At 46.3% G+C, this 26,709-nt stretch overlaps 1 protein-coding gene across 2 annotated transcripts in view; it reads right to left on the bottom strand.

Moving 5' to 3' along the window:
• Positions 1-26,709, bottom strand: part of LOC138761394 (oxysterol-binding protein 2-like) — a 514,880-nt gene that overhangs the window by 40,508 nt on the left and 447,663 nt on the right. For both annotated transcript variants that reach the window (XM_069933419.1, XM_069933420.1), the window contains exon 9: positions 2,376-2,621. In XM_069933419.1, the coding sequence (XP_069789520.1) occupies positions 2,376-2,621 (246 nt within the window). The remainder of the gene's footprint in view (positions 1-2,375; positions 2,622-26,709) is intronic.

Below are 26,709 nucleotides of genomic sequence, written 5' to 3'. Positions count from 1 at the left end.
GTCTCATAATCCAGGCAATATCCTAGTAAATCTCCTCTACACCCTCTCCTTATCTTCTACATCTTCCCTACAATGAGGTGACCAGAACTGAACACAGTGTGTGGTTTCACCAGAGATCTATAGAGTTGCAACATGACCTCTTGAACTCAAGCCCAGCATCCCATAGGCCTCCTTAACTATCCTATCAACCTGTGCAGCAACTTTGAGAGATCTATGGATTTGGACCCCAAGGTCCCTCTGTTCTTCCACACTATTAAGAATCGTGCCATTCACCATGTCCTCTGTCTTCAGGTTTAACCTTCTAAAATGCATCACCTCACACTTATCCAGATTGAAGTCCATCTGCCACTTCTTCGTCCAACTTTACATCCTGTCTATATCCTGTTGCAACCTATGACAACCTTTAATTTTTTTAAAATTTAAATTTAGACATACAGCATGGTAACAGGCCATTTCAGCCCTTGAATCCGTGCCACCAATTTACTCCTCATTAACCTACACCCCTGGGACGTTTCGAACGGTGGGAGGAAACTGGAGCCCCCTGAAAAAACCCACGCAGACATGGGGAGAATGTACAAACTCCTTAGAGACAGTGTGGAATTCGAACCCTGGTCCGGTCCTGATCACTGGCACTGTAAAGGCATTGTGCTGACCACTACACCAACTGTGCCACCATTCTACACAATACCTCCAATCTGAAAATTTACTGACATTTCCCTCTTCTTCTTTGTCCAGGTCATGAATAAAAATCACAAAGAGCAGGACAGATCCCTGTGAAATTCCACAATTCACTGAGATCCAGGCAGAATACATTCCACCTACATTCCATGTTAGTGAGACACAACCTACCCCTCACAAAGTGGCTGGCTATCCCTGAGAAGACTGTACTTCTCTAAATGCGCGTAAATCCTGTTTTTAAGAATTCTCTCCAATAATTTGCCCATCATTGACTTAAGGCTCAATGTTCAATAATTCCCAGGATTCTCCCTATTACCATTTTTTAAACAAGGGGCGTCCACATTTGCCGTTCTCCAATCCTCCAGCAGCTCCCCCTGTGGCCAGGGAGGACGCAAAGATCTTTGCCAACCACCCAGCCAATCTCTTCCCTCCCTTCGCATAGCAACCTGGGGTAAATCTCGTCCAGTCCTGCGGACTTATTAATCCTCATGTTTTTAAAAAGATTCAGCGCTTCCTCTTTCTTAAGCTAATAATGGTGAAGCACAAAACCTTTTTTGACGCACTTTATATATTAATGCATCTTGTGACATTCTGAGTACAGGAAAATATAAAAATAAGTCAAAAAGTCTCTGTTTCCTCAATTTAGGCCCATACACGTGAACTCGTAGAATGCAAGGCAAAAAAAATGCCTTAGTGTCTGCAGCCAGTACATATTATCTGTTCCAACTCCAACTGTACTGAGTAAAACAACCCAAAACTCAAGATCGCAGATGCGCCTAATGCAATATGTCAAGTATCCTGACAGTTCTTGCAAGTTGTCACAGAGAGACAATGATAAATATATAAGACCATAAGATATAGGAGCAGATGTAGGCTACTAGGCTTATCAAGTCCACTCTGCCATTCCATCATGAGCTGATTTAATCTCCCACTCCTCTGCCTTTGATACCCTGACTATTTAGAATCCTATCAATCGCTACCTTAAATATACCCAATGACCTTGCCTCCACAGCCTCCTGTGGCAGCAAATTCCAAACGTTCACCACCCTCTGGCCAAAGAAATTCCTACGCATCTGTTTTAAAAGGGCGCCCTTCAGCCTGAAGTTGTGCCCACTTGTTCTTGACTCCCCTACCATGGGAATCAACTTTGCCACATCTACTCTGTCCAGGCCTTTCAACATTCAGAATGTTTCGATGAGGTCCTCCCTCATTCTTCTGATCTCCATGGATTATAGTCCAAAGCCGTCAAGTGTTCTTCATATGCTGATCCCTTCATTCCAGGAATCATTCTACTCTGAACCCTTTCCAATGCCAGCACATCCTTTCTTAAATAAGGACCCCAAACCTGTAGTGAGTCCTAATTCTGAATCTCCACACTAGATGATGCAGTCGGCTCCTCACCATCCTCCTTCCACGTAATACTGAATTCATTTTTTGTCAAAACTGGAGGGATGAATATTTCACCTATGTGCTAACCATATGGCTCAAAAGCATCATTGCCCCAAATTAGATTGACCCAAGATTTATCACGGCTTCACTATCAACACCAGAGTGGAATGCCCCAATGATATGGATGGCGAGGTCTTCCAAGAAGACATACTTTACTTTACACTCCAAGTCTCATCCATTTGTGCCAATGGACTTCATTGGACGTTACAATCTGACACGAACACAGTCCCACCCCAGAGGGCCCTCACCTGCTCACACAGCGAGCGAAAACCACTCTCCTCTAGCCGGTCCAACTCAAAGGTCTCCCCAAGCAGGGGATTAAATGGCTTTGCCGTGCGATGGATGGTGGTTGAGTAAGAAGACACAGAGAAAGCAGCCACGTAGCACATCTGCTCAGCAGGGCTTTCACACCGAGCTGCCTTGTCCAACAAGTCATGATATTCCAGGTCTTCAGTTAGTCTTTGAAGCATTGATAACGGTTCATTGAAATTAACCTGTAAGTAAAAGGAACATACACTAAAAGATCATGCTTCATAAAATTAGTGGTCGAGTTATTAAGATCATAAGACATAGGAGCAGAAATAGGCCATTCAGCCCATCAACTCTGCCCAACCATTTAATCATGAACTGATCCATTTTCCAACTCAGCCCACTGCCCGGGCTTCTCCCCAAAACATCTGATGCCTGGCTAATCAACAACCTGTCAATCTCTGCCTTAAATACACCCAATGACTTGGCCTCCACACCACCTGTGGCAACAAATTCCGCAGATTTACTAGCCTTTGGATAAATAAATTCATCCGCACCTCTGTTCTAAGTGGACACCCTTCAATCCTGAAGTTGTACCCTCTTGTCCTAGACTCTGCCAAAGTGGGAAACAACCTTTCAACATCTATTCTGTCCACACCTTTCAACTTATGAATTGTTTCAATGAGACCCCACCCCATACTTCTAAATTCTAACAATCACAGATTAAGAGTTGTCAAACCCTCCTCATATAACCCTTTCATTCCTGGAATTACCCATGTGAACCTCCTCTGGATGCTCTCCAATGTCACCACATCCTTTCTTAAATGAGGAGCCCCAAACTGCTCACAGTGCTCCAAGTGAGGTCTCACCAGGGCCTTGTAAAGCCTCAACATCATATCCCTGCTCTGATATTCTATTCCCCTTGAAATGAACGCCAGCGCTGCATTTGCCTTCTTCACTACCACATTTAAGTTTACCTTGATGCCATCTTGCATGAGGACTCCCAAGTACCTTTGCATCTGGGTATTTACAAATTTTTCGCCGTTTAGAAAATAGTCTTCCATAATTGTACTGTACAAATTTATTGTTACTGAAAAATTAATAAAATTATTTTAAAAAGAAAAAGAAAGAAAATAGTCTTCCTGTTTATTTTTTGTACCAAAGTGCACAACCTTACCCTTTCCATCATTGTATTTAATTTGTCATTTCTTTGTCCATTCTCCTAATCTAAGTCCTTCTGCAGCCGCCCTGTATCTTCATCACTACCTGTTCATCGATCTACATTGATTTCAATTTTTTAATATTTTAAATTTAATTTTGACATACAGCACAGATACAGGGCCTCCCAGCCCAAGAGCCCATGCTGTCCAAATACCTCAATTCACTCACAACCCTGGTTGTGGGGAGGTTCAAGAGCCTGATAACTGTTGGTTAAAAAGACCGTTTTGAGTTGTGGACTTCAGGCTTCAGGCTTCTGTACCTTCTACCTGAGAGTAGCAGCAGGAAGAGACTGTGCCCAGGGCGATCGGGTTCTAGATGTTGGATGTCTTCCTGAGGCAGTCTTGCATAGATGTCATCAGGATGGAATAATCTATTTCTAAGTCCAACTTGCACTTGACATGGGAACAAATCTGCAAGTGGGAGTGTACTGATATGCCATCTGCCTTTGTCTGATGTCATCGTAGGGGATGCAGGTTAAGATTCAAAATTATTTTATTGTCATGTAATAATACAGAACATGTAATATTACATGGAATTCCCTTCTTCCAGTCGTAAGGCAGACAAAGAGTCGCCATTAGTGTCGCCCGGTGCTCCTTACAGTACGAGAGAAAGAGAAGCAAAAGGGAGTCCCTTCAGAGTCTTTGAGTATCCATGGATTTGCCTCCAGCCGGGGTCAGACCAAGGCGGGGGAGCATTCGTGGGCATTGACCCCTCAAGCAAGGTGCTGTGCTCCCGATACGCAAGTGGCCATCACTTGCCGTCAGACCCACCCACGCCACTGGCATGTGTAAGCATTACTAGTGTCTAGCTTGAGGCACGATAAAGATTCTCCACCCACACCACGCCCGCGTCACTAGCATGCATCAAGCACCACTAGTGTGTAGTTTGGTGCAAGCCAGTGACTCTCCATGCAATAAAAACAGTGCCTTCAGCTGCTATGTTGGAGGGATGGAGGAGGTTAACAATCATTCGGCAGGTATTAACCAGCATCCCCCCCACCCTCACTGAGCATTTATGAGTTTTGGACTGTGCCCCCCCATTACCCTAATGGCCACCCTCTAACACTCGTTCTGGCTCTGACCCTGCCTCCAGCACCTCCTCAGCCATACAGACCCCTGTTCGTTCCATCAGAAACCCGAGCTCCAGATACAAACCTCCAATATGATCAGGATGCCTTCAAAGCTCGAGGCCCTTTGGGAACCAATCTTGTCCTTCGTACCTTCTTGAATCCCGGTTCCAATACCTGGTTCCCATGAGCCAGTCTCCAGCAGCCTGTGTGAGTCCATCCAGATGCTGAGCTCCTTGCTGGCCTGCTGCCATGGTCACCAGACTGTAGGGTCCTTCAGCCACTCCCTGCAGGGTCATCTCTGCTTCTTCATCTCAACAGTTGGGGGGCGTGGTGGTATTCTCCCCATTTTCAGTGTCCTGCACTGGTCCATTGCTTCCCCAGATTCTGCAACCCCCTCGCGGCTGCTGCAGAACACAGGCACCACTATCTTGGGCACAGACCTCTGTGGTTGCAGGATTATATTTACAAACGCTGTTGGCTGCTTAAAGCCTGCATGGAGCCGTCAGGATCAAGTCCACACCACTCCCAGGTTCACATCGTGACAGCAGCTCCAGCAACACTGCCACGTTCATTCAGGGGGTGCCGACAAAGAAGTCTTGGTAAGTTGCTGCTGTGCAGTTTGTTCGTGGCACACACAGGAGTCACAACAGTGTAGAGAAGGTCATGATTCTATGTAACATCATTTAGACAGGATGCAGAGTTGGAGAGTAAAGGCAGGGGAGAGTTCAGTCTGGTTAAGAGAGAAGTTCTGCAGTTTGGAAGGTTGAACAAAGGGGGTGTTTATGGTTTACGGCAGCATTCTTTAAAAGTGTGGAGGAACAGAGAGAACTTGGGGTCCACAGATACCTCATGGTTACCATGCAAATTGATATGGTGGTTAAGCATGGTAATCTGGCCTTCATTGAGCTCAAGAGGTGTGAGGTAAGGTTGCAGCTCTATAAAACTCTGGTTAGACCACAATTGGATTATTGCTTTCCAATCTGGTCACCTCATTACAGAAAGGATATAAAATGCTTTGAAAAAGATGCACAGATTTACCAGGATGGTGCGTGGATTGGAGAACATGTCATATGAAGTAAAGTGGACAGAGCTAGGGCTTTTCTCGTGGGAGGATGAGAGGTGACTTCGTAGAGGAATATAAGATTATGAAGAGCTTAGGTAGGGTGGACAGCCAGCACCCTTTATCCTGGGGCGACAATAGCAAATACCTGAGACATGGGTTTAAGGGGAGTGGAGGAAAGTTTTGGGGAGATGGCAGAGATAAGTTTTATTTAATTCCAAATGGTGGGTGCCTGAAATCCATTGCCAGAGTAGTGGTGGAGGCTGGCACAGGAGGGGCATTCCAAAGATTCTTAGAAAGGCCCATGGATATAAGAAAAATGTAGGATTATGGATGTGAATTAGGGAAAAATGAGATTGTTGAGGAGTAGGGTTTCAACAGGTCAGCACAACATTGTGGGTTGAAGGGCTTGTACTGTGCTTAATGTCTATGACTGGTGGATGAGCTGTCGATTATACTGACTGTTTTATCCTCAATGTCACAAGTTTCCTGAGTATTGTTAGAACAGCATTAATCCAAGCAATTGGAGAATATTCCATCACAATCCTGACATGGATCTTGGAGAAAGTGGAAAGTCTGGGTGTCAACAGGACAAGCCCTTCACTGAAGGAAAACCAAACACAGAGCAGTTATTTTAAAATCCTGCGACCGCGGGGTCCGGGCCCAAGATGGCGGTGCCTGAGTCCGACAGCAGCCTCACAGGGTTACAAATGGGTGAAGCGGAGGACTGGCGCAGGTAACGGGAAGACACCTCCCTGTTTGAGAAACGGAATCAGAGGAGTCAACCTGATGGGACAGTGACCACAGCGGCAGACTAGAGAGGGGGTTCTGTGACTGAAAAACAGTCGCAACTCGAGTGGAAACTCGAGGTAAGGAACCCACACAAGCTGCTGGGGACTGGGTTGGGACTAGCTGAAAAGGGACCAAGTATCATAATAAGGATCCAAAAGGGTGCCAAAAGTGGGAGGGGTTCCCGAGAAGCCTCAGGCACTGACGGCTTCCTGACTGTGTCAGAGGTTTGGATCTGGATCTCACGTTGCCGATAGTTCAAACTGAAGTCTGTGTGGCTACAGAGGATGCAGGAGTGCTGGAAGAGAATCCATGGACACTCAGTGAATCTGAAGGGGATCTATTTTGCTTCTCTTTGTGACTGTAAGGGGTGCCGGGCATTTTCTGCTGATGGTGAATCTTTTTTCGGTTTTATAGCAGTCGAAATGCAATTTTGTGAAATGCCATTCCATCTTAGACTGAGGTATCCATCCAATACCCTGCCATCTTAACCTGAGGTATCCGTTCAACTACCTTCCAACTTAAACTGAGGTATTCATCCAACACCCTTTCATCATAGCCTGGTATCCATCTAACACCCTTCAATCTTAACCTGAGGTATTTGTCCAACACACTTGCATCTGAGCCTGAGGTATCAATCCAGCATCCTTCAATTTTAGCCTGAGGTATCCATCCGGCACCCTATCAATCTTAGCCTGAGGTATCCGTCCTGCACCCTTCCATCTTAGCCTGAGATATCCGCCAAAACCCTTCCATCTTGGCGTGACTTCCCATCCAGCACACTTCCATCTTAGCCTGATGTGTCTGTCCACACTCTTCCATTTTAGACTGACATATCCATCCAACACACTTCCATCTTAGCCTGAGGTATCTGTTCAGCAGCCTTCCATCTTAGCCTGAGGTATCCATCCAACACCCTTACATCTTAGCCTGTGGTATCTGTCCAGCAAACTTCTATCTTAGCCTGAGGTATAAATCCCACACCCTGCCATCGTAGCCTGAGGTATCCGTCCAGCTCTATACCATCTTAGCATGAGATGTCCATCCAACACCCTTCCATCTGAGCATGAGGTATTTGTCCAGTACCCTTCCATCTTGGCCTGAGTTATCCGCCCAACACCTTTCCATCTCCGCCGAAGGAATCCATCCTACTCACTTCCATTTTAACCTGAGGTATCCCTCCAGAACCATGCCATCTAAGCCTAAGGTATCCGTCCAACACACTTCCATTTGAGTCTGATGTATCTGTCCAGCACCCTTCCATTTTAGCCTGATGTGTCTGTCCACACCCTTCCATTTTAGCCTAATATATCAGTAAAACACACTATTATCTTAGCCTGAGCTATTTGTCCAGTACCCTTCCATCTTAGCCTGAGGTATCCGGATAGTACCCTTTCATCGTAGCCTGAGGTATCCATCCTACACCCTGCCATCTTGGCTTGTGGTTTATGTCCAGCACCCTATCATCTTAGCCTGAGGTATCCATCTGACATCCATTCATTTTAGCCTGAGGTATCAAGCCAGCAGCCTTCCATCTTAGCCTGAGGTATCCAGCCAACACCCTTCAATCTTACCTTGAGGTATCCGCCCAACTCTCTTCTATCTTAGCCTGAGGTATCTATCCTGCACCCTTCCATCTTAGCCTCAAGTTTCCATCCAACACCCTTCCATCTTTGCATGAGGTATCCAGCCAGCACCTTTCCATCTTAGTCTGAGGTATGCATACTACACCCTGCCGTTGTAGCCTTAGATTTATATGCAGATCTCTTTCATCTTAGCCTGAGGTATCTATCCAGCACCCTTCCATCTTCGCATGATATATCAATCCAACTCCCTCCACCTTAGCCTGAGGTATCTGTTCAACACCCTTGCATCTTAGCCTGAGGTACCCGTCCAACACCCTTTCATCTTAGCCTGAGGTATCCGTCCAACACCCTTCCATCTAAGCCTGATGTATCCACCCAACAAAATTCCATCTTTGCCTGAGGCACAAGTCCAACACCCTTTCATCTTAGACTGAGTTATCCGCCCAACACCCTTCCATCTAAGCCTGATGTATCCATCCAACAAAATTCCATCTTTGCCTGAGGCACAAGTCCAACACCCTTTCATCTTAGACTGAGTTATCCGCCCAACACCCTTCCATTTTATCCTGAGATGTCTGTCCAACACTATTCCATCTTTGCCTGAGGTACCCATCCAGCATCCTTCCATCTTAGCCTGATGTAACCGTCCAGCACCCTTCCATCTTAGCCTGAAGTATCTGTCAAGCACCATTTCACCTGAGCCTTCTTATCCATCCAATACACTTCATCTTTGCCTGAGGTATCCATCCAACACCCATCCATCTTTGCCTGAGGTATCCATCCGACACCCTTTCATCTTAGCCTGAGGTATAAAACTCACACCCTTCCATCTTAGCATGAGTTATTTGTCCATCACTCTTCCATTTTAGCCTGTGGTATCTGTCCAGCATCCATTCATCTTAGCCTCAGATAACCATCCAACACACTTCCATCTTTACTTGAGGTATCCGTCTAAATACCTATATCATAGCCTGAGGTATTTATCCTGTACCCTTCTATTTTGGCTTGAGCTATCTGTCCAACACACTTCAATCATAGACTGAGGAATCCATCCAACTCACTTACATTTTAACCTGAGGTATCCCTCCAGAACCCTGCCATCTAAAACTAAGATATCCGTCCAACACGCTTCCATTTTAGCAAGATATATCAATCCAACTCCCTCCATCTTAGCCTGAGGTATCTGTCCAACACTCTTCCATCTTAGCCTGAGGTATCTGTCCCACACCCTTCCATCCTAGCCTGAGGTATCTGTGCAGCACCCTTCCATCATACCCTGAGGTATCCGTCCAACACCCTTCCATCTTAGCCTGAGGCATCTGTCCCACACCCTTCCATCCTAGCCTGAGGTATCTGTGCAGCACCCTTCCATCTTACCCTGAGGTATCCGTCCAACACCCTTTCATCTTAGCCTGTATCCATTCAACACCCTTCCAACTTAGCCTGAGGTATCTATCCAGCACCCTTCTATCTTATCCTGAGGTATCTGTCCAGCACCCTTCCATTTTACCCCGAATTATCCATCCAACACCCTTCCATCTTAGCCTGAGGTATCCATCCTACACCCTGCCGTCTTAGCTTGTTGTTTATTTCTAGCGCCCTATCATCTTAGCTTGAGGTATCCATCTGACATCCTTCCATCTTAGCCTGAGGTATCCAGCCACAACCCTTCAATCTTTGCTTGAGGGTCTGCCCGACACTCTTCTATCTTAGACCATGGTATCTGTCCAGCACCCTTCCATTTTACCCTGAGATATCCGTCCAACATCCTTCCATCATAGCCTGACGTATCCGTCCAACACTCTTCCATCTTAGCATGAGGTACCCATCCAGCACCCTTCCATTTTAGCCTAAGGTATCTGTACAGCACCGTTCCACCTTAGCTTGTATTAATCATCCAATACCCTTCCGTCTTATCCTGACGTATCCATCCAACACCCTTCCATCTTAGCTGGGGTATCCGTCAAATACCCTTCCATCTTCGTCTGAGGTATCCGTTCTACGCTCCGCCATCTTAGCCTGAGGTTTTGTCCAGCTCCCTTCCATCATAGCCTGAGATATCCATCCAACACCCTTCCATCTTATCCTGACGTATCCATCCAACAACCTTCCATCTTAGCCTGAGGTATAAATCGAACACCCTTTTATCTTAGCCTGAAGTATCCGCCCAACACCCTTCCATTTTATCCTGAGGTGTCCATGAAACACCATTCCATCTTAGCCTGAGGCACAAGTGCAAAACAGTTCCATCTTAGCCTGAGGTACCCATCCAGCATCCTTCCATCTTAGGCTGATGTAACCATTCAGCTCACTTCCATCTTAGCCTACGGTATCTGTCCAGCAGCGTTCCACATTAGCCTGTGTTATCCATCCAATACCCTTCAATCTTAGCCTGAGGTATCTGTCCAACACCCTTTCACCTTAGCCTGAGTTATCCATCCAACACCCTTCCATATAAACCTGAGTTATCCGTTCAACACTCTTCCATCTTAGCCTGAGGTATCCATCCTACAATCTGCCATCTTAGCTTGTGGTTTATGTCCAGCACCCATCATCTTAGCCTGAGGTATCCATCCAACATCCATCCATTTTAGCCTGAGGTATACAGCCAGTAGCCTTCAATCTTACCTTGAGTTATCCGCCCAACACTCTTCTATCTTATCCTGAGGTATCCATCCAACACCCTTCCATCTTTGCCTGAGGTATCTAGCCAGCACCCTCACATCTTAGTCTGTGGTATGCATACTATACCCTGTCGTCTTAGCCTGAGGTTTATGTGCAGCTCCCTTCTATCTTAGCCTGAGGTATCCATCCAACACCCTTCCATATAAACCTGAGGTATCCGTCCAGCACACTTCCATCTTAGCCTGAGGTATCCATCCTACAATCTGCCATCTTAGCTTGTGGTTTATGTCCAGCACCCATCATCTTAGCCTGAGGTATCCATCCAACATCCATCCATTTTAGCCTGAGGTATACAGCCAGTAGCCTTCAATCTTACCTTGAGTTATCCGCCCAACACTCTTCTATCTTATCCTGAGGTATCCATCCAACACCATTCCATCTTTGCCTGAGGTATCTAGCCAGCACCCTCACATCTTAGTCTGTGGTATGCATACTATACCCTGTCGTCTTAGCCTGAGGTTTATGTGCAGCTCCCTTCTATCTTAGCCTGAGGTATCCATCCAACACCCTTCTATCTTAGCATGATATATCCATCCAACACCCTTCCATCTTAGCCTGTGTTATCCTTCCAACGCTCTTCCATCTTAGCATGTGGTATCTGACAAGCACTCTTCCATCTTAGCCAGATATATGAATCCAACTCCCTCCATCTTAGCCTGAGGTCTCTGTTCAACACCCTTCCATCTTAGCCTGAGGTATCTGTCCAACACCCTTCCATCTTAGCTTGAGGTATCTGCCCTACATCCTTCCATCTTAGCCTGAGTTATAAGCCCAACACTCTTCCATCTTAGACTGTGGTATACGTCCAGCACCCTTCCATCTTACGCTGAGGTATCTGTCCAACACCCTTTCATCTTAGCCTGACGTTCCATCCAACACCCTTCCATCTTAGCCTGAGGTATCTGTCCAACACCCTTCAGTGTTAGTCTGAGGTATCCGGCCTAAACCTTGCCATCTTAGCTTGTGGTTTATGTCCAGCACACTTTCATCTTAGCCTGAGGTATCCATCGAACACCCTTCCATCTTAGCATGAGTTAGCCGTCCAACACTCTTCCATTTTAGCCTGTGGTATCTGTCTAGCATCTTTTCATCATAGCCTTAGATAACCATCCAACACACTTGAGGTATCCGTCCATATACCTATATCATAGCCTGAGGTATTTGTGCTGTAGCCTTCTATCTTGGCTTCAGCAATCTGTCCAACACACTTCAGTCATAGACTGAGGAATCCGTCCAACTCACTTCCATTTTAACCTGAGGTATCCCTCCAGAACCCTGCCATCTAAGCCTAAGGTATCCATCCAACACGCTTCCATTTTAGCCAGATATATCAATCCAACTCCCTCCATCTTAGCCTGAGGTATCTGTCCAACACCTTTCCATCTTAGCCTGAGGTATCTGTGCAGCACCCTTCCATCTTACCCTGAAGTATCGATCCAACACCCTTTCATCTTAGCCTGAGGTATCCATCCAACACCCTTCCATCTTAGCCTAATGTATTGGTCCAACAACCTTCCATAGAAACATAGAAGTTAGGAGCAGGAGTTGGTCATTCAACCCTTCGAGCCTGCTCCGCTATTCAACAAGATCAGTACCCCGTCCCCGCCTTCTCTCCGTAACCTTTAATACCCTTATACTGAAGAAATAGATCTAATTCCCTCTTAAATATATTTAATGAACCTGCCTCTACTGCCCTCTGTGGCAATGAATTCCACAGATTCACCACCCTCTGGGTAAAGAAATTTCCCCTCATCTCGGTCCTAAATGGTTTGCCTATTATCCTCAAACCATGGTCCCGGATTCTGGATTTTCCCATCATTGGAAATATCCCATCTGCATCCATTATGTCCAGTCCTGCCAGAATTTTATATGTCTCTATGAGATCCCCTCTCAAACTTCTAAACTCCAGCGAGTACAATCCTGAGGCATACGTCTAACACCCGTCCATCTAAGCCGGAGGTATCCATCCAACACCCTTCCATCATAGCCTGATATATCCATCCAACACTCTTCCATCTTATTCTGAGGTATCCATCCAAAACCCTTACATTTTAGCCTGAGTTATCCGTCCAACACTCTTCCATCTTAGACTGTGGTATCTGTCCAGCAACCTTCCATCGTAGTCTGAGGTATCCATCCAACACCTTTCCTTCTCAGTGTGAGTTATCCATCCAACACTCTTCCATCTTAGCCTGTGGTATCCGTCCAGCACTCTTGCACCTTAGCATGAGGTGTCCATCCAACACCCTTCCATCTGAGCATGTGGTATCCATCCAACATCCTTCCATCTTAGCTGGGGTATCCATCGAACACCCTTCCATCTTCGTCTGAGGTATCCTTCCTACACTCTGGCATCATAACTTTTTGTCCAGCTCCCTTCAATCATCACCTCAGGTATCCATCCAACACACTTCAATCGTAGCCTGAGGTATCCATCCTACACCCTGCCGTCTTAGCTCGTGGTTTATGTCCAGCACCCTATCATCTTAGCTGGGGTATCCACCTGAAATCCTTCCATATTAGCCTGAGGTATCCAGCCAGCACACTTCAATCATAGCTTGAGGTATCTGCTCAACACTCTTCCATCTTAGACCATGGTATCCATCCAGCACTCTTCCATCTTAGCATGAGGTGTCCATCAAACATCCTTTCATCTTAGCCTGAGTTATCCGTCCAATATGCTTCCATCTTAGACTGTGGTATCTGTTCAGCATTCTTCCATCTTAGCCTGATGTATAAAACTCAAACCTTTCCATCTTAGCCTGATGTTTCCATCGAACACCCTTCCATCTTAGCATGAGTTATCCGTCCAACATTCTTCCATTTTAGCCTCTGGTATCTGTCCAGCATCCTTTCATCTTAGCCTTAGATAACCATCCAACACACTTGAGGTATCCGTCCAAATACCTATATCATAGCCTGAGGTATTTGTGCTGTACCCTTCTATCTTGGCTTCAGCTATCTGTCCAACACACTTCAGTCATAGATTGAGGAATCCGTCCAACTCACTTCCATTTTAACCTGAGGTATCCCTCCAGAACCCTGCCATCTAAGCCTAAGGTATCCGTCCAACACGCTTCCATTTTAGCCAGATATATCAATCCAACTCCCTCCATCTTAGCCTGAGGTAGCTGTGCAGCACCCTTCCATCTTACCCTGAAGTATCCGTCCAACACCCTTTCATCATAGCCTGAGGTATTGTTAGGTAAAAACATCATGAGCTGGGAATGTAGAGGGAGTCACCCAGTGCTGGGCCGTAACAAGATGCAGTTGTGACCTTGTACTCTCAAGATAAGAGTGGGGATGACAAATTGATGTGCAGGAGGCTAGCAGAGAGGGACAGCAACAGTTTATTCATTGGACAATGTCATGGTATGATCATTTACTAAGTACGTATCCTAAGGTATATAAAAAACACCACTTGCTGATAACGGCAGAATGCGCCTTCTCCAACTAACACTGTTAGTTGCAAGTGTTACAATCCGGCAATAAAGAACAAAGAACTTTGATTTCGACTCAGTCTGGTGTTTGACTCACTCATTCATGAACAAAGCAGACCTAACAGTATCCATCCAACACCCTTCCATCTTAGCCTGATGTATTGGTCTAACAACCTTCCATAGAAACATAGAAACATAGAAGATAGGAGCAAGAGTAGGTCATTCAACCCTTCGAGCCTGCTCCGCCATTCAACGAGATCATGGCTGATCTTAAAGTTCAGTACCCCGTCCCCGCCTTCTCTCTGTAACCTTTAATACCCTTATACTGAAGGAATATATCTAATACCCTCTTAAATGTATTTAATGAACCTGCCTCTACTGCCCTCTGTGGCAATGAATTCCAAAGATTCACCACCCTCTGGGTAAAGAAATTCCTCCTCATCTCGGTCCTAAATGGTTTGCCTATTATCCTCAAACCATGGCCCCGGGTTCTGGATTTTCCCATCATTGGAAATATCCCATCTGCATCCATTCTGTCCAGTCCTGCCAGAATTTTATATGTCTCAAAGAGATCCCCTCTCAATCTTCTAAACTCCAGCGAGTACAATCCTGAGGCATACGTCTAACACCCATCCATCTTAGCCGGAGGTATCCATCCAACACCCTTCCATCATAGCCTGATATATCCATCCAACACTCTTCCATCTTATTCTGAGGTATCCATCCAACACCCTTACATTTTAGCCTGAGTTATCCGTCCAACACCCTTCCATCTTTGCTGGGGTATCTGTCGAACACCCTTCCATCTTCGTCTGAGGTATCCATCCTACACTCTGCCGGCTTAACCTGAGGTTTTCTACAGCTCCCTTCCATCATAGCCAGAGGTATCCATCCAACACACTTCCATCTTAGCCTAAGCTATCCATCCAAAATCCTTAGATCTTAGCTTGAGGTATCCGCCAAACACTCTTCCATCTTAGCCTGAGGTATACGTACAACAACCTTCCATCTTAGCTTGAGGGGTCTGTCCACACCCTTCCATTTTACCCTAATATATCAGTCAAACACACTTTTATCTTAGCCTGAGCTATTTGTCCAGTACCCTTCCATCTTAGCCTGAGGTATCCGGATAGTACCCTTTCATCTTAGCCTGAGGTATCCATCCAACACCCTTCCATCTTTGCCTGAGGTATCAAGCCAGCACCTTTCCATCTTAGTTTGAGGTATGCATACTATACCCTGCCGTCTTAGCCTGAGATTTATATGCAGCTCTCTTTCATCTTAGCCTGTGGTATCTATCCAGCACCCTTCCATCTTCGCCTGATATATCAATCCAACACCCTTGCATCTTAGCCTGAGCTATCTGTTGAACACCCTTGCATCTTAGCCTGAGCTATCTGTTGAACACCCTTCCATCTTAGCCTGAGTTATCTTTCAACACTCTTCCATCTTAGACCATGGTATCTGTCCAGCACCCTTCCATCTTAGCCTGAGGTATCCAGCCAACACCCTTCAATCTTACCTTGAGGTATCCGCCCAACTCTCTTCTATCTTAGCCTGAGGTATCTATCCTGCACCCTTACATCTTAGCCTCAAGTTTCCATCCAACACCCTTCCATCTTTGCCTGAGGTATCCAGCCAGCACCTTTCCATCTTTGCCCGAGGTATCCAGCCAGCACCTTTCCATCTTAGTCTGAGGTAATGCATACTGCACTCTGCAGTCTTCGCCTGAGATTTATATGCAGCCCTCTTTCATCTTAGCCTGAGGTATCATCCTTCCATCGTGGCCTGAGGTATCCGTCCAACACCCTTCCATCATGGCCTGATGTATCCATCCAACAACCTTCCATTTCAGCCTGACGCGTAAGTCCAACGCCCTTTCATCTTAGTCTGAGGTATCCGCCCAACACCCTTCGATTTTATCCTGAGGTGTCCGTCCAACACTCTTCCATCTTAGCCTGAGGCACAAGTCCAAAACACTTCCACCTGAGCCAGTGTAATCCATCCAATACCCTTCCATCTTCATCTGAGGTATCCATCCTACACTCTGCCGTCATAGCCTGAGGTTTTTTCGAGCTCCATTCAATCATAGCCTCAGGTATCCATCCAACACACTTCCATCTTAGCCTGAGGTATCCATCCTACACCCTGCCGTCTTAGCTTGTGGTTTATGTCTAGCGCCCTATCATCTTAGCTTGAGGTATCCATCTGACATCCTTCCATCTTAGCCTGAGGTATCCAGCCAGCACCCTTCAATTTTAGCTTGAGGTATCTGCCCAACACTCTTCTACCTAGGACCATGGTTACTGTCCAGCACCCTTCCATTTTCCCCTGAGATATCCGTCCAACACCCTTCCATCTTACCCTGAGGTATCCGTCCAACACACTTCCATCTTAGCCTGAGGTACCCATCCAGCACCCTTCCATCTTGGCCTAAGGTATCTGTCCAGCACAGTTCCACCTTAGCGTGTATTATCCATCCAATACCCTTCCATCTTAGCCTGATCTATCCATCCCACACCCTTCCATCTTTGCTGGGGTATCTGTCGAACACCTTTCCATCTTCGTCTGAGGTATCCGTCCTACAATCTGCCGGCTTAACCTGAGGTTTTCTACAGCTCCCTTCCATCATAGCCAGAGGTATCCATCCAACACACTTCCATCTTAGCCTAAGCTATCCATCCAAAATCCTTAGATCTTAGCTTGAGGTATCCGCCCAACACTCTTCCATCTTAGCCTGAGGTATACGTCCAACAACCTTCCATCTTAGCTTGAGGGGTCTGTCCACACCCTTCCATTTTAGCCTAATATATCAGTAAAACACACTATTATCTTAGCCTGAGCTATTTGTCCAGTATCCTTCCATCTTAGCCTGAGGTATCCGGATAGTACCCTTTCATCGTAGCCTGAGGTATCCATCCTACACCCTGCCATCTTGGCTTGTGGTTTATGTCCAGCACCCTATCATCTTAGCCTGAGGTATCCATCTGACATCCATTCATTTTAGCCTGAGGTATCCAGCCAGCAGCCTTCAATCTTACCTTGAGGTGTCTGCCCAACACTCTTCCATCTTAGCCTGAGGTATCTGTCCAACACCCTTCAGTGTTAGTCTGAGATATCCGACCTAAACCCTGTCATCTTAGCTTGTGGTTTCTGTCCAGCACACTTTCATTTTAGCCTGAGGTATCCATTCAACATCCTTCCATTTTAGCCTGAAGTATCTGTGCTACACCCTTCCATCTTAGTCTGGCATATCCGTCTTAAACCCTGCCATCTTAGCATGTGGTTTATATCCAGCACCCTAGCATCTTAGCCTGAATTATCCATCGGCCATCCTTCCACCTTAGCCTGAGGTATCCAGACAGCACCCTACAATCTTAGCTTGAGGTATCCGCCCAACACTCTTCTAACTTAGCCTGAGGTATCTATCCAGCACCCTTCTATCTTAGCCTGAGGTATCCATCCAAGACCCTTCCATCTTTGCCCGAGGTATCCAGCCAGCACCTTTCCATCTTAGTCTGAGGTAATGCATACTGCACCCTGCCGTCTTCGCCTGAGATTTATATGCAGCCCTCTTTCATCTTAGCCTGAGGTATCATCCTTCCATCGTGGCCTAAGGTATCCATCCAACACACTTCCATCTTGGCCTGAGGAATCCATCCAACAACCTTCCATCTTAGCCTGTATTATCCTTCAAACAGTCTTCCACCTTAGCCTGTGTTATCTGTCCAGAACCCTTTCATCTTAGCCTCAGATAACCATCCAACACACTTCCATCTTTACTTGAGGTATCCGTCCAAATACCTATATCATAGCCTGAGGTATTTGTCCTGTACCCTTCTATTTTGGCTTGAGCTATCTGTCCAACCCACTTCAATCATAGACTGAGGAATCCGTCCAACTCACTTCCATTTTAACCTGAGGTATCCCTCCAGAACGCTGACATCTAAGACTAAGATATCCGTCCAACACGCTTCCATTTTAGCCAGATATATCAATCCAACTCCCTCCATCTTAGCCTGAGGTATCCGTCCCACACCCTTCCATCCTAGCCTGAGTTATCTGTGCAGCACCCTTCCATCATACCCTGAGGAATCCATCCAACAACCTTCCATCTTAGCCTGTATTATCCTTCAAACAGTCTTCCACCTTAGCCTGTGTTATCTGTCCAGAACCCTTTCATCTTAGCCTCAGATAACCATCCAACACACTTCCATCTTTACTTGAGGTATCCGTCCAAATACCTATATCATAGCCTGAGGTATTTGTCCTGTACCCTTCTATTTTGGCTTGAGCTATCTGTCCAACCCACTTCAATCATAGACTGAGGAATCCGTCCAACTCACTTCCATTTTAACCTGAGGTATCCCTCCAGAACCCTGACATCTAAGACTAAGATATCCGTCCAACACGCTTCCATTTTAGCCAGATATATCAATCCAACTCCCTCCATCTTAGCCTGAGGTATCTGTCCCACACCCTTCCATCCTAGCCTGAGTTATCTGTGCAGCACCCTTCCATCATACCCTGAGGTATCCATCCAACACCCTTCCATCTTAGCCTGAGGCATCTGTCCCACACCCTTCCATCCTAGCCTGAGGTATCTGTGCAGCACCCTTCCATCTTACCCTGAGGTATCCGTCCAACACCCTTTCATCTTAGCCTGTATCCATTCAACACCCTTCCAACTTAGCCTGAGGTATCTATCCAGCACCCTTCCATCTTACCCCGAATTATCCGTCCAACACCCTTCCATCTGAGCCTGAGGTATCCTTCCAACACCCTTCCAACTTTGCCTGAGGTATCTATTCAACACCCTTTCATCTTAGCCTGAAGTATCTGCCCAACACCTTTCCATTTTATTCTTAGGTGTCCTTGAAACACCATTTCATCTTAGCCTGAGGCACAAGTACAAAACAGTTCCATCTTAGCCTGATGTATCCATCCAACAACCTTCCATCTTAGCCTAAGGCATACGTCTAACACCCGTCCATCTTAGCCGGAGGTATCCATCCAACACGCTTCCATCATAGCCTCAGGTATCCATCCAACACTCTTCCATCTTAGTCTGTGGTATCTGTCCAACACTCTTCCATCTTAGCCTGAGGTACCTGTCGAACACCCTTCCATCTTAGCTTGATGTTTATGCCCAACATCCTACCATCTTATCCTGAGTTATCCGTCCAACACTCTTCCATCTTAGACCATGGTATCTCTCCAGCACCCTTCTATCTTACCCTGAGGTATACGTCCAACACCCTTCTATCATGGCCTGATGTATCCATCCAACAACCTTCCATTTCAGCCTGATGCATAAGTCCAACACACTTCCATCTTAGCCTGAGGTATCCATCCTACACCCTGCCGTCTTAGCTTGTTGTTTATGTCTAGCTCCCTATCATCTTAGCTTGAGGTATCCATCTGACATCCTTCCATCTTAGCCTGAGGTATCCAGCCATACCCTTCAATCTTTGCTTCAGGTATCTGCCCGACACACTTCTATCTTAGACCATGGTATCTGTCCAGCACCCTTCCATTTTACCCTGATGTATCCGTCCAACATCCTTCCATCATAGCCTGACGTATCCGTCCAACACTCTTCCATCTTAGCATGAGGTACCCATCCAGCATCCTTCCATCTTAGCCTGAGGTAACCGTCCAGCACCCTTCCATCTTAGCCTAAGGTATCTGTACAGCATCATACCACCTTAGCTTGTATTAATCATCCAATACCCTTCCATCTTATCCTGAGGTATCCATCCAACACCCTTCCATCTTAGCTGGGGTATCCGTCAAATACCCTTCCATCTTCGTCTGAGGTATCCGTCCTACACTCCGCCATCTTAGCCTGAGGTTTTGTCCAGCTCCCTTCCATCATAGCCTGAGATATCCATCCAACACCCTTCCATCTTATCCTGACGTATCCATCCAACAACCTTCCATCTTAGCCTGAGGCATAAATCGAACACCCTTTCATCTTAGCCTGAAGTATCCGCCCAACACCCTTCCATTTTATCCTGAGGTGTCCATGAAACACCATTCCATCTTAGCCTGAGGCACAAGTACAAAACAGTTCCATCTTAGCCTGAGGTACCCATCCAGCATCCTTCCATCTTAGGCTGATGTAACCATTCAGCTTACTTCCATCTTAGCCTACGGTATCTGTCCAGCAGCATTCCACATTAGCCTGTGTTATCCATCCAATACCCTTCAATCTTAGCCTGAGGTATCTGTCCAACACCCTTTCACCTTAGCCTGAGTTATCCATCCAACACCCTTCCATCTGAGCATGAGTTATCCGTTCAACACTCTACTATCTTAGCCTGTGATATCTTTCCATCTTCCTTTCATCTTAGCCTGAGGTATCCATTCAACACCCTTCCATATAAGCCTGAGGTATCCATCCAGCACACTTCCATCTTAGCCTGAGGTATCCATCCTACAATCTGCCATCTTAGCTTGTGGTTAAGTCCAGCACCCATCATCTTAGCCTGAGGTACCCATTCGACATCCATCCATTTTAGCCTGAGGTATACAGCCAGTAGCCTTCAATCTTACCTTGAGTTATTCGCCCAACACTCTTCTATCTTATCCTGAGGTATCTGTCCAGCACCCTTCCATCTTAGCCTGAGGTATCCATCCAACACCCTTCCATCTTTGCCTGAGGTATCTAGCCAGCACCCGCATATCTTAGTCTGTGGTATGCATACTATACCATGCCGTCTTAGCCTGAGGTTTATGTGCAGCTCCCTTCTATCTTAGCCTGAGGTATCCATCCAACACCCTTCTATCTTATCCTGATATATCCATCCAACACCCTTCCATCTTAGCCTGTGTTATCCTTCCAACACTCTTCCATCTTAGCATGTGGTATCTGTCCAGCACTCTTCCATCTTAGCCAGATATATGAATCCAACTCCCTCCATCTTAGCCTGAGGTCTCTGTTCAACACCCTTCCATCTTAGCCTGAGGTATCTGTCCAACACCCTTCCATCTTAGCTTGAGGTATCTGCCCTCCATCCTTCCATCTTAGCTTGAGTTATAAGCCCAACACTCTTCCATCTTAGACTGTGGTATATGTCCAGCACCCTTCCATCTTACGCTGAGGTATCCGTCCAACACCCTTTCATCTTAGCCTGACGTATCCATCCAAAACCCTTCCATCTTAGCCTGAGGTATCTGTCCAACACCCTTCAGTGTTAGTCTGAGGTATCCGACCTAAACCCTGCCGTCTTAGCTTGTGGTTTATGTCCAGCACACTTTCATCTTAGCCTGAGGTATCCATCCAACATCCTTCCATCTTAGCCTGAGGTATCCAGCCAACACCCTTCAATCTTACCTTGAGGTATCCCCCCAACACTCTTCTATCTTAGCATGAGGTATCCATCCAACATCCTTCCATCTTAGCCTGAGGTATCCAGCCAACACCCTTCAATCTTACCTTGAGGTATCCCCCCAACACTCTTCTATCTTAGCCTGAGGTATCGATCCTGCACCCTTCCATTTTAGCCTCAAGTTTCCATCCAACACCCTTCCATCTTTACTTGAGGTATCCGTCCAAATACCTATATCATAGCCTGAGGTATTTGTCCTGTACCCTTCTATTTTGGCTTGAGCTATCTGTCCAACCCACTTCAATCATAGACTGAGGAATCCGTCCAACTCACTTCCATTTTAACCTGAGGTATCCCTCCAAAACCCTGACATCTAAGACTAAGATATCCGTCCAACACGCTTCCATTTTAGCCAGATATATCAATCCAACTCCCTCCATCATACCCTGAGGTATCCATCCAACACCCTTCCATCTTAGCCTGAGGCATCTGTCCTACACCCTTCCATCCTAGCCTGAGGTATCTGTGCAGCACCCTTCCATCTTACCCTGAGGTATCCGTCCAACACCCTTTCATCTTTGCCTGTATCCATTCAACACCCTTCCAACTTAGCCTGAGGTATCTATCTAGCACCCTTCCATCTTACCCCGAATTATCCGTCCAACACCCTTCCATCTGAGCCTGAGGTATCCTTCCAACACCCTTCCAACTTTGCCTGAGGTATCTATTCAACACCCTTTCATCTTAGCCTGAAGTATCTGCCCAACACCTTTCCATTTTATTCTTAGGTGTCCTTGAAACACCATTTCATCTTAGCCTGAGGCACAAGTACAAAACAGTTCCATCTTAGCCTGATGTATCCATCCAACAACCTTCCATCTTAGCCTGAGGCATAAATCGAACACCCTTTCATCTTAGCCTGAAGTATCCGCCCAACACTCTTCCATTTTATCCTGAGGTGTCCATGAAACACCATTCCATCTTAGCCTGAGGCACAAGTACAAAACAGTTCCATCTTAGCCTGAGGTACCCATCCAGCATCCTTCCATCTTAGGCTGATGTAACCATTCAGCTCACTTCCATCTTAGCCTACGGTATCTGTCCAGCAGCATTCCACATTAGCCTGTGTTATCCATCCAATACCCTTCAATCTTAGCCTGAGGTATCTGTCCAACACCCTTTCACCTTAGCCTGAGTTATCCATCCAACACCCTTCCATCTGAGCATGAGTTATCCGTTCAACACTCTTCTATCTTAGCCTGTGATATCTTTCCATCTTCCTTTCATCTTAGCCTGATATATCCATCCAACACCCTTCCATCTTAGCCTGTGTTATCCTTCCAACACTCTTCCATCTTAGCATGTGGTATCTGTCCAGCACTCTTCCATCTTAGCCAGATATATGAATCCAACTCCCTCCATCTTAGCCTGAGGTCTCTGTTCAACACCCTTCCATCTTAGCCTGAGGTATCTGTCCAACACCCTTCCATCTTAGCTTGAGGTATCTGCCCTCCATCCTTCCATCTTAGCTTGAGTTATAAGCCCAACACTCTTCCATCTTAGACTGTGGTATATGTCCAGCACCCTTCCATCTTACGCTGAGGTATCCGTCCAACACCCTTTCATCTTAGCCTGACGTATCCATCCAACACCCTTCCATCTTAGCCTGAGGTATCTGTCCAACATCCTTCAGTGTTAGTCTGAGGTATCCGACCTAAACCCTGCCGTCTTAGCTTGTGGTTTATGTCCAGCACACTTTCATCTTAGCCTGAGGTATCCATCCAACATCCTTCCATCTTAGCCTGAGGTATCCAGCCAACACCCTTCAATCTTACCTTGAGGTATCCCCCCAACACTCTTCTATCTTAGCATGAGGTATCCATCCAACATCCTTCCATCTTAGCCTGAGGTATCCAGCCAACACCCTTCAATCTTACCTTGAGGTATCCCCCCAACACTCTTCTATCTTAGCCTGAGGTATCGATCCTGCACCCTTCCATTTTAGCCTCAAGTTTCCATCCAACACCCTTCCTTCTTTGCCTGAGGTATGCAGCCAGCACCTTTCCATCTTAGTCTGAGGTATACATACTACACCCTGCTGTCTTAGCCTCAGATTTATATGCAGCTCTCTTTCATCTTAGCCTGAGGTATCTGTCCAACATCCTTCCATCTTAGCCTGAGGTATCATCCTTTCATCTTGGCCTGAGGTATCCATCCAACACCCTTCCATCTTGGCCTGAGGAATCCATCCAACAATCTTCTATCTTAACCTGTGTTATCCTTCAAACAGTCTTCCATCTTAGCCTGTGTTATCTGTCCAGCACCCTTTCATCTTAGCCTGATATATCAATCTAACTCCCTACATCTTAGCCTGAGGTCTCTGTTCAACACCCTTCCATCTTAGCCTATGGTATCTCTCCAACACCCTTCCATCTTAACTTGAGGTATCCGTCCAACTCTCTTCCATCTTAGACCTTGGTATCTGTCCAGCACCCTTCCATCTTACGCTAAGGTATCCGTCGAACACCCTTCCATCTTAGCCTGACGTATTAATCCAACAACCTTCCATCTTAGCCTCAGGCATATATCCAACACCCTTTCATCTTCGCCTGAAGTATCCGCCCAACACCTTTCCATTTTATTCTGAGGTGTCCTTGAGACACCATTCCATCTTAGCCTGAGGCACAAGTACAAAACAGTTCCATCTTAGCCTGAGGTACCCGTCCAACACCCTTTCATCTTAGCCTGTGGTATCCGTCCAACACCCTTCCATCTTAGCCGGATGTATCCATCCAACAAAATTCCATCTTTGCCTGAGGCACAAGTCCAACACCCTTTCATCTTAGACTGAGTTATCCGCCCAACACCCTTCCATTTTATCCTGAGGTGTCTGTCCAACACTATTCCATCTTTGCCTGAGGTACCCATCCAGCATCCTTCCATCTTGGCCTAAGGTATCTGTCCAGCACAGTTCCACCTTAGCGTGTATTATCCATCCAATACCCTTCCATCTTAGCCTGATCTATCCATCCCACACCCTTCCATCTTTGCTGGGGTATCTGTCGAACACCTTTCCATCTTCGTCTGAGGTATCCGTCCTACAATCTGCCGGCTTAACCTGAGGTTTTCTACAGCTCCCTTCCATCATAGCCAGAGGTATCCATCCAACACACTTCCATCTTAGCCTAAGCTATCCATCCAAAATCCTTAGATCTTAGCTTGAGGTATCCGCCCAACACTCTTCCATCTTAGCCTGAGGTATACGTCCAACAACCTTCCATCTTAGCTTGAGGGGTCTGTCCACACCCTTCCATTTTAGCCTAATATATCAGTAAAACACACTATTATCTTAGCCTGAGCTATTTGTCCAGTATCCTTCCATCTTAGCCTGAGGTATCCGGATAGTACCCTTTCATCGTAGCCTGAGGTATCCATCCTACACCCTGCCATCTTGGCTTGTGGTTTATGTCCAGCACCCTATCATCTTAGCCTGAGGTATCCATCTGACATCCATTCATTTTAGCCTGAGGTATCCAGCCAGCAGCCTTCAATCTTACCTTGAGGTGTCTGCCCAACACTCTTCCATCTTAGCCTGAGGTATCTGTCCAACACCCTTCAGTGTTAGTCTGAGATATCCGACCTAAACCCTGTCATCTTAGCTTGTGGTTTCTGTCCAGCACACTTTCATTTTAGCCTGAGGTATCCATTCAACATCCTTCCATTTTAGCCTGAAGTATCTGTGCTACACCCTTCCATCTTAGTCTGGCATATCCGTCTTAAACCCTGCCATCTTAGCATGTGGTTTATATCCAGCACCCTAGCATCTTAGCCTGAATTATCCATCGGCCATCCTTCCACCTTAGCCTGAGGTATCCAGACAGCACCCTACAATCTTAGCTTGAGGTATCCGCCCAACACTCTTCTAACTTAGCCTGAGGTATCTATCCAGCACCCTTCTATCTTAGCCTGAGGTATCCATCCAAGACCCTTCCATCTTTGCCCGAGGTATCCAGCCAGCACCTTTCCATCTTAGTCTGAGGTAATGCATACTGCACCCTGCCGTCTTCGCCTGAGATTTATATGCAGCCCTCTTTCATCTTAGCCTGAGGTATCATCCTTCCATCGTGGCCTAAGGTATCCATCCAACACACTTCCATCTTGGCCTGAGGAATCCATCCAACAACCTTCCATCTTAGCCTGTATTATCCTTCAAACAGTCTTCCACCTTAGCCTGTGTTATCTGTCCAGAACCCTTTCATCTTAGCCTCAGATAACCATCCAACACACTTCCATCTTTACTTGAGGTATCCGTCCAAATACCTATATCATAGCCTGAGGTATTTGTCCTGTACCCTTCTATTTTGGCTTGAGCTATCTGTCCAACCCACTTCAATCATAGACTGAGGAATCCGTCCAACTCACTTCCATTTTAACCTGAGGTATCCCTCCAGAACGCTGACATCTAAGACTAAGATATCCGTCCAACACGCTTCCATTTTAGCCAGATATATCAATCCAACTCCCTCCATCTTAGCCTGAGGTATCCGTCCCACACCCTTCCATCCTAGCCTGAGTTATCTGTGCAGCACCCTTCCATCATACCCTGAGGAATCCATCCAACAACCTTCCATCTTAGCCTGTATTATCCTTCAAACAGTCTTCCACCTTAGCCTGTGTTATCTGTCCAGAACCCTTTCATCTTAGCCTCAGATAACCATCCAACACACTTCCATCTTTACTTGAGGTATCCGTCCAAATACCTATATCATAGCCTGAGGTATTTGTCCTGTACCCTTCTATTTTGGCTTGAGCTATCTGTCCAACCCACTTCAATCATAGACTGAGGAATCCGTCCAACTCACTTCCATTTTAACCTGAGGTATCCCTCCAGAACCCTGACATCTAAGACTAAGATATCCGTCCAACACGCTTCCATTTTAGCCAGATATATCAATCCAACTCCCTCCATCTTAGCCTGAGGTATCTGTCCCACACCCTTCCATCCTAGCCTGAGTTATCTGTGCAGCACCCTTCCATCATACCCTGAGGTATCCATCCAACACCCTTCCATCTTAGCCTGAGGCATCTGTCCCACACCCTTCCATCCTAGCCTGAGGTATCTGTGCAGCACCCTTCCATCTTACCCTGA

Source organism: Narcine bancroftii, chromosome 4 (assembly GCF_036971445.1).
Source record: "Narcine bancroftii isolate sNarBan1 chromosome 4, sNarBan1.hap1, whole genome shotgun sequence".
In the NCBI taxonomy this organism is placed as follows: Eukaryota; Metazoa; Chordata; class Chondrichthyes; order Torpediniformes; family Narcinidae; genus Narcine; species Narcine bancroftii.
The sequence above is the reverse complement of the archived record's forward strand: the minus strand, read 5'-3'. Positions and strand labels throughout refer to the sequence as shown.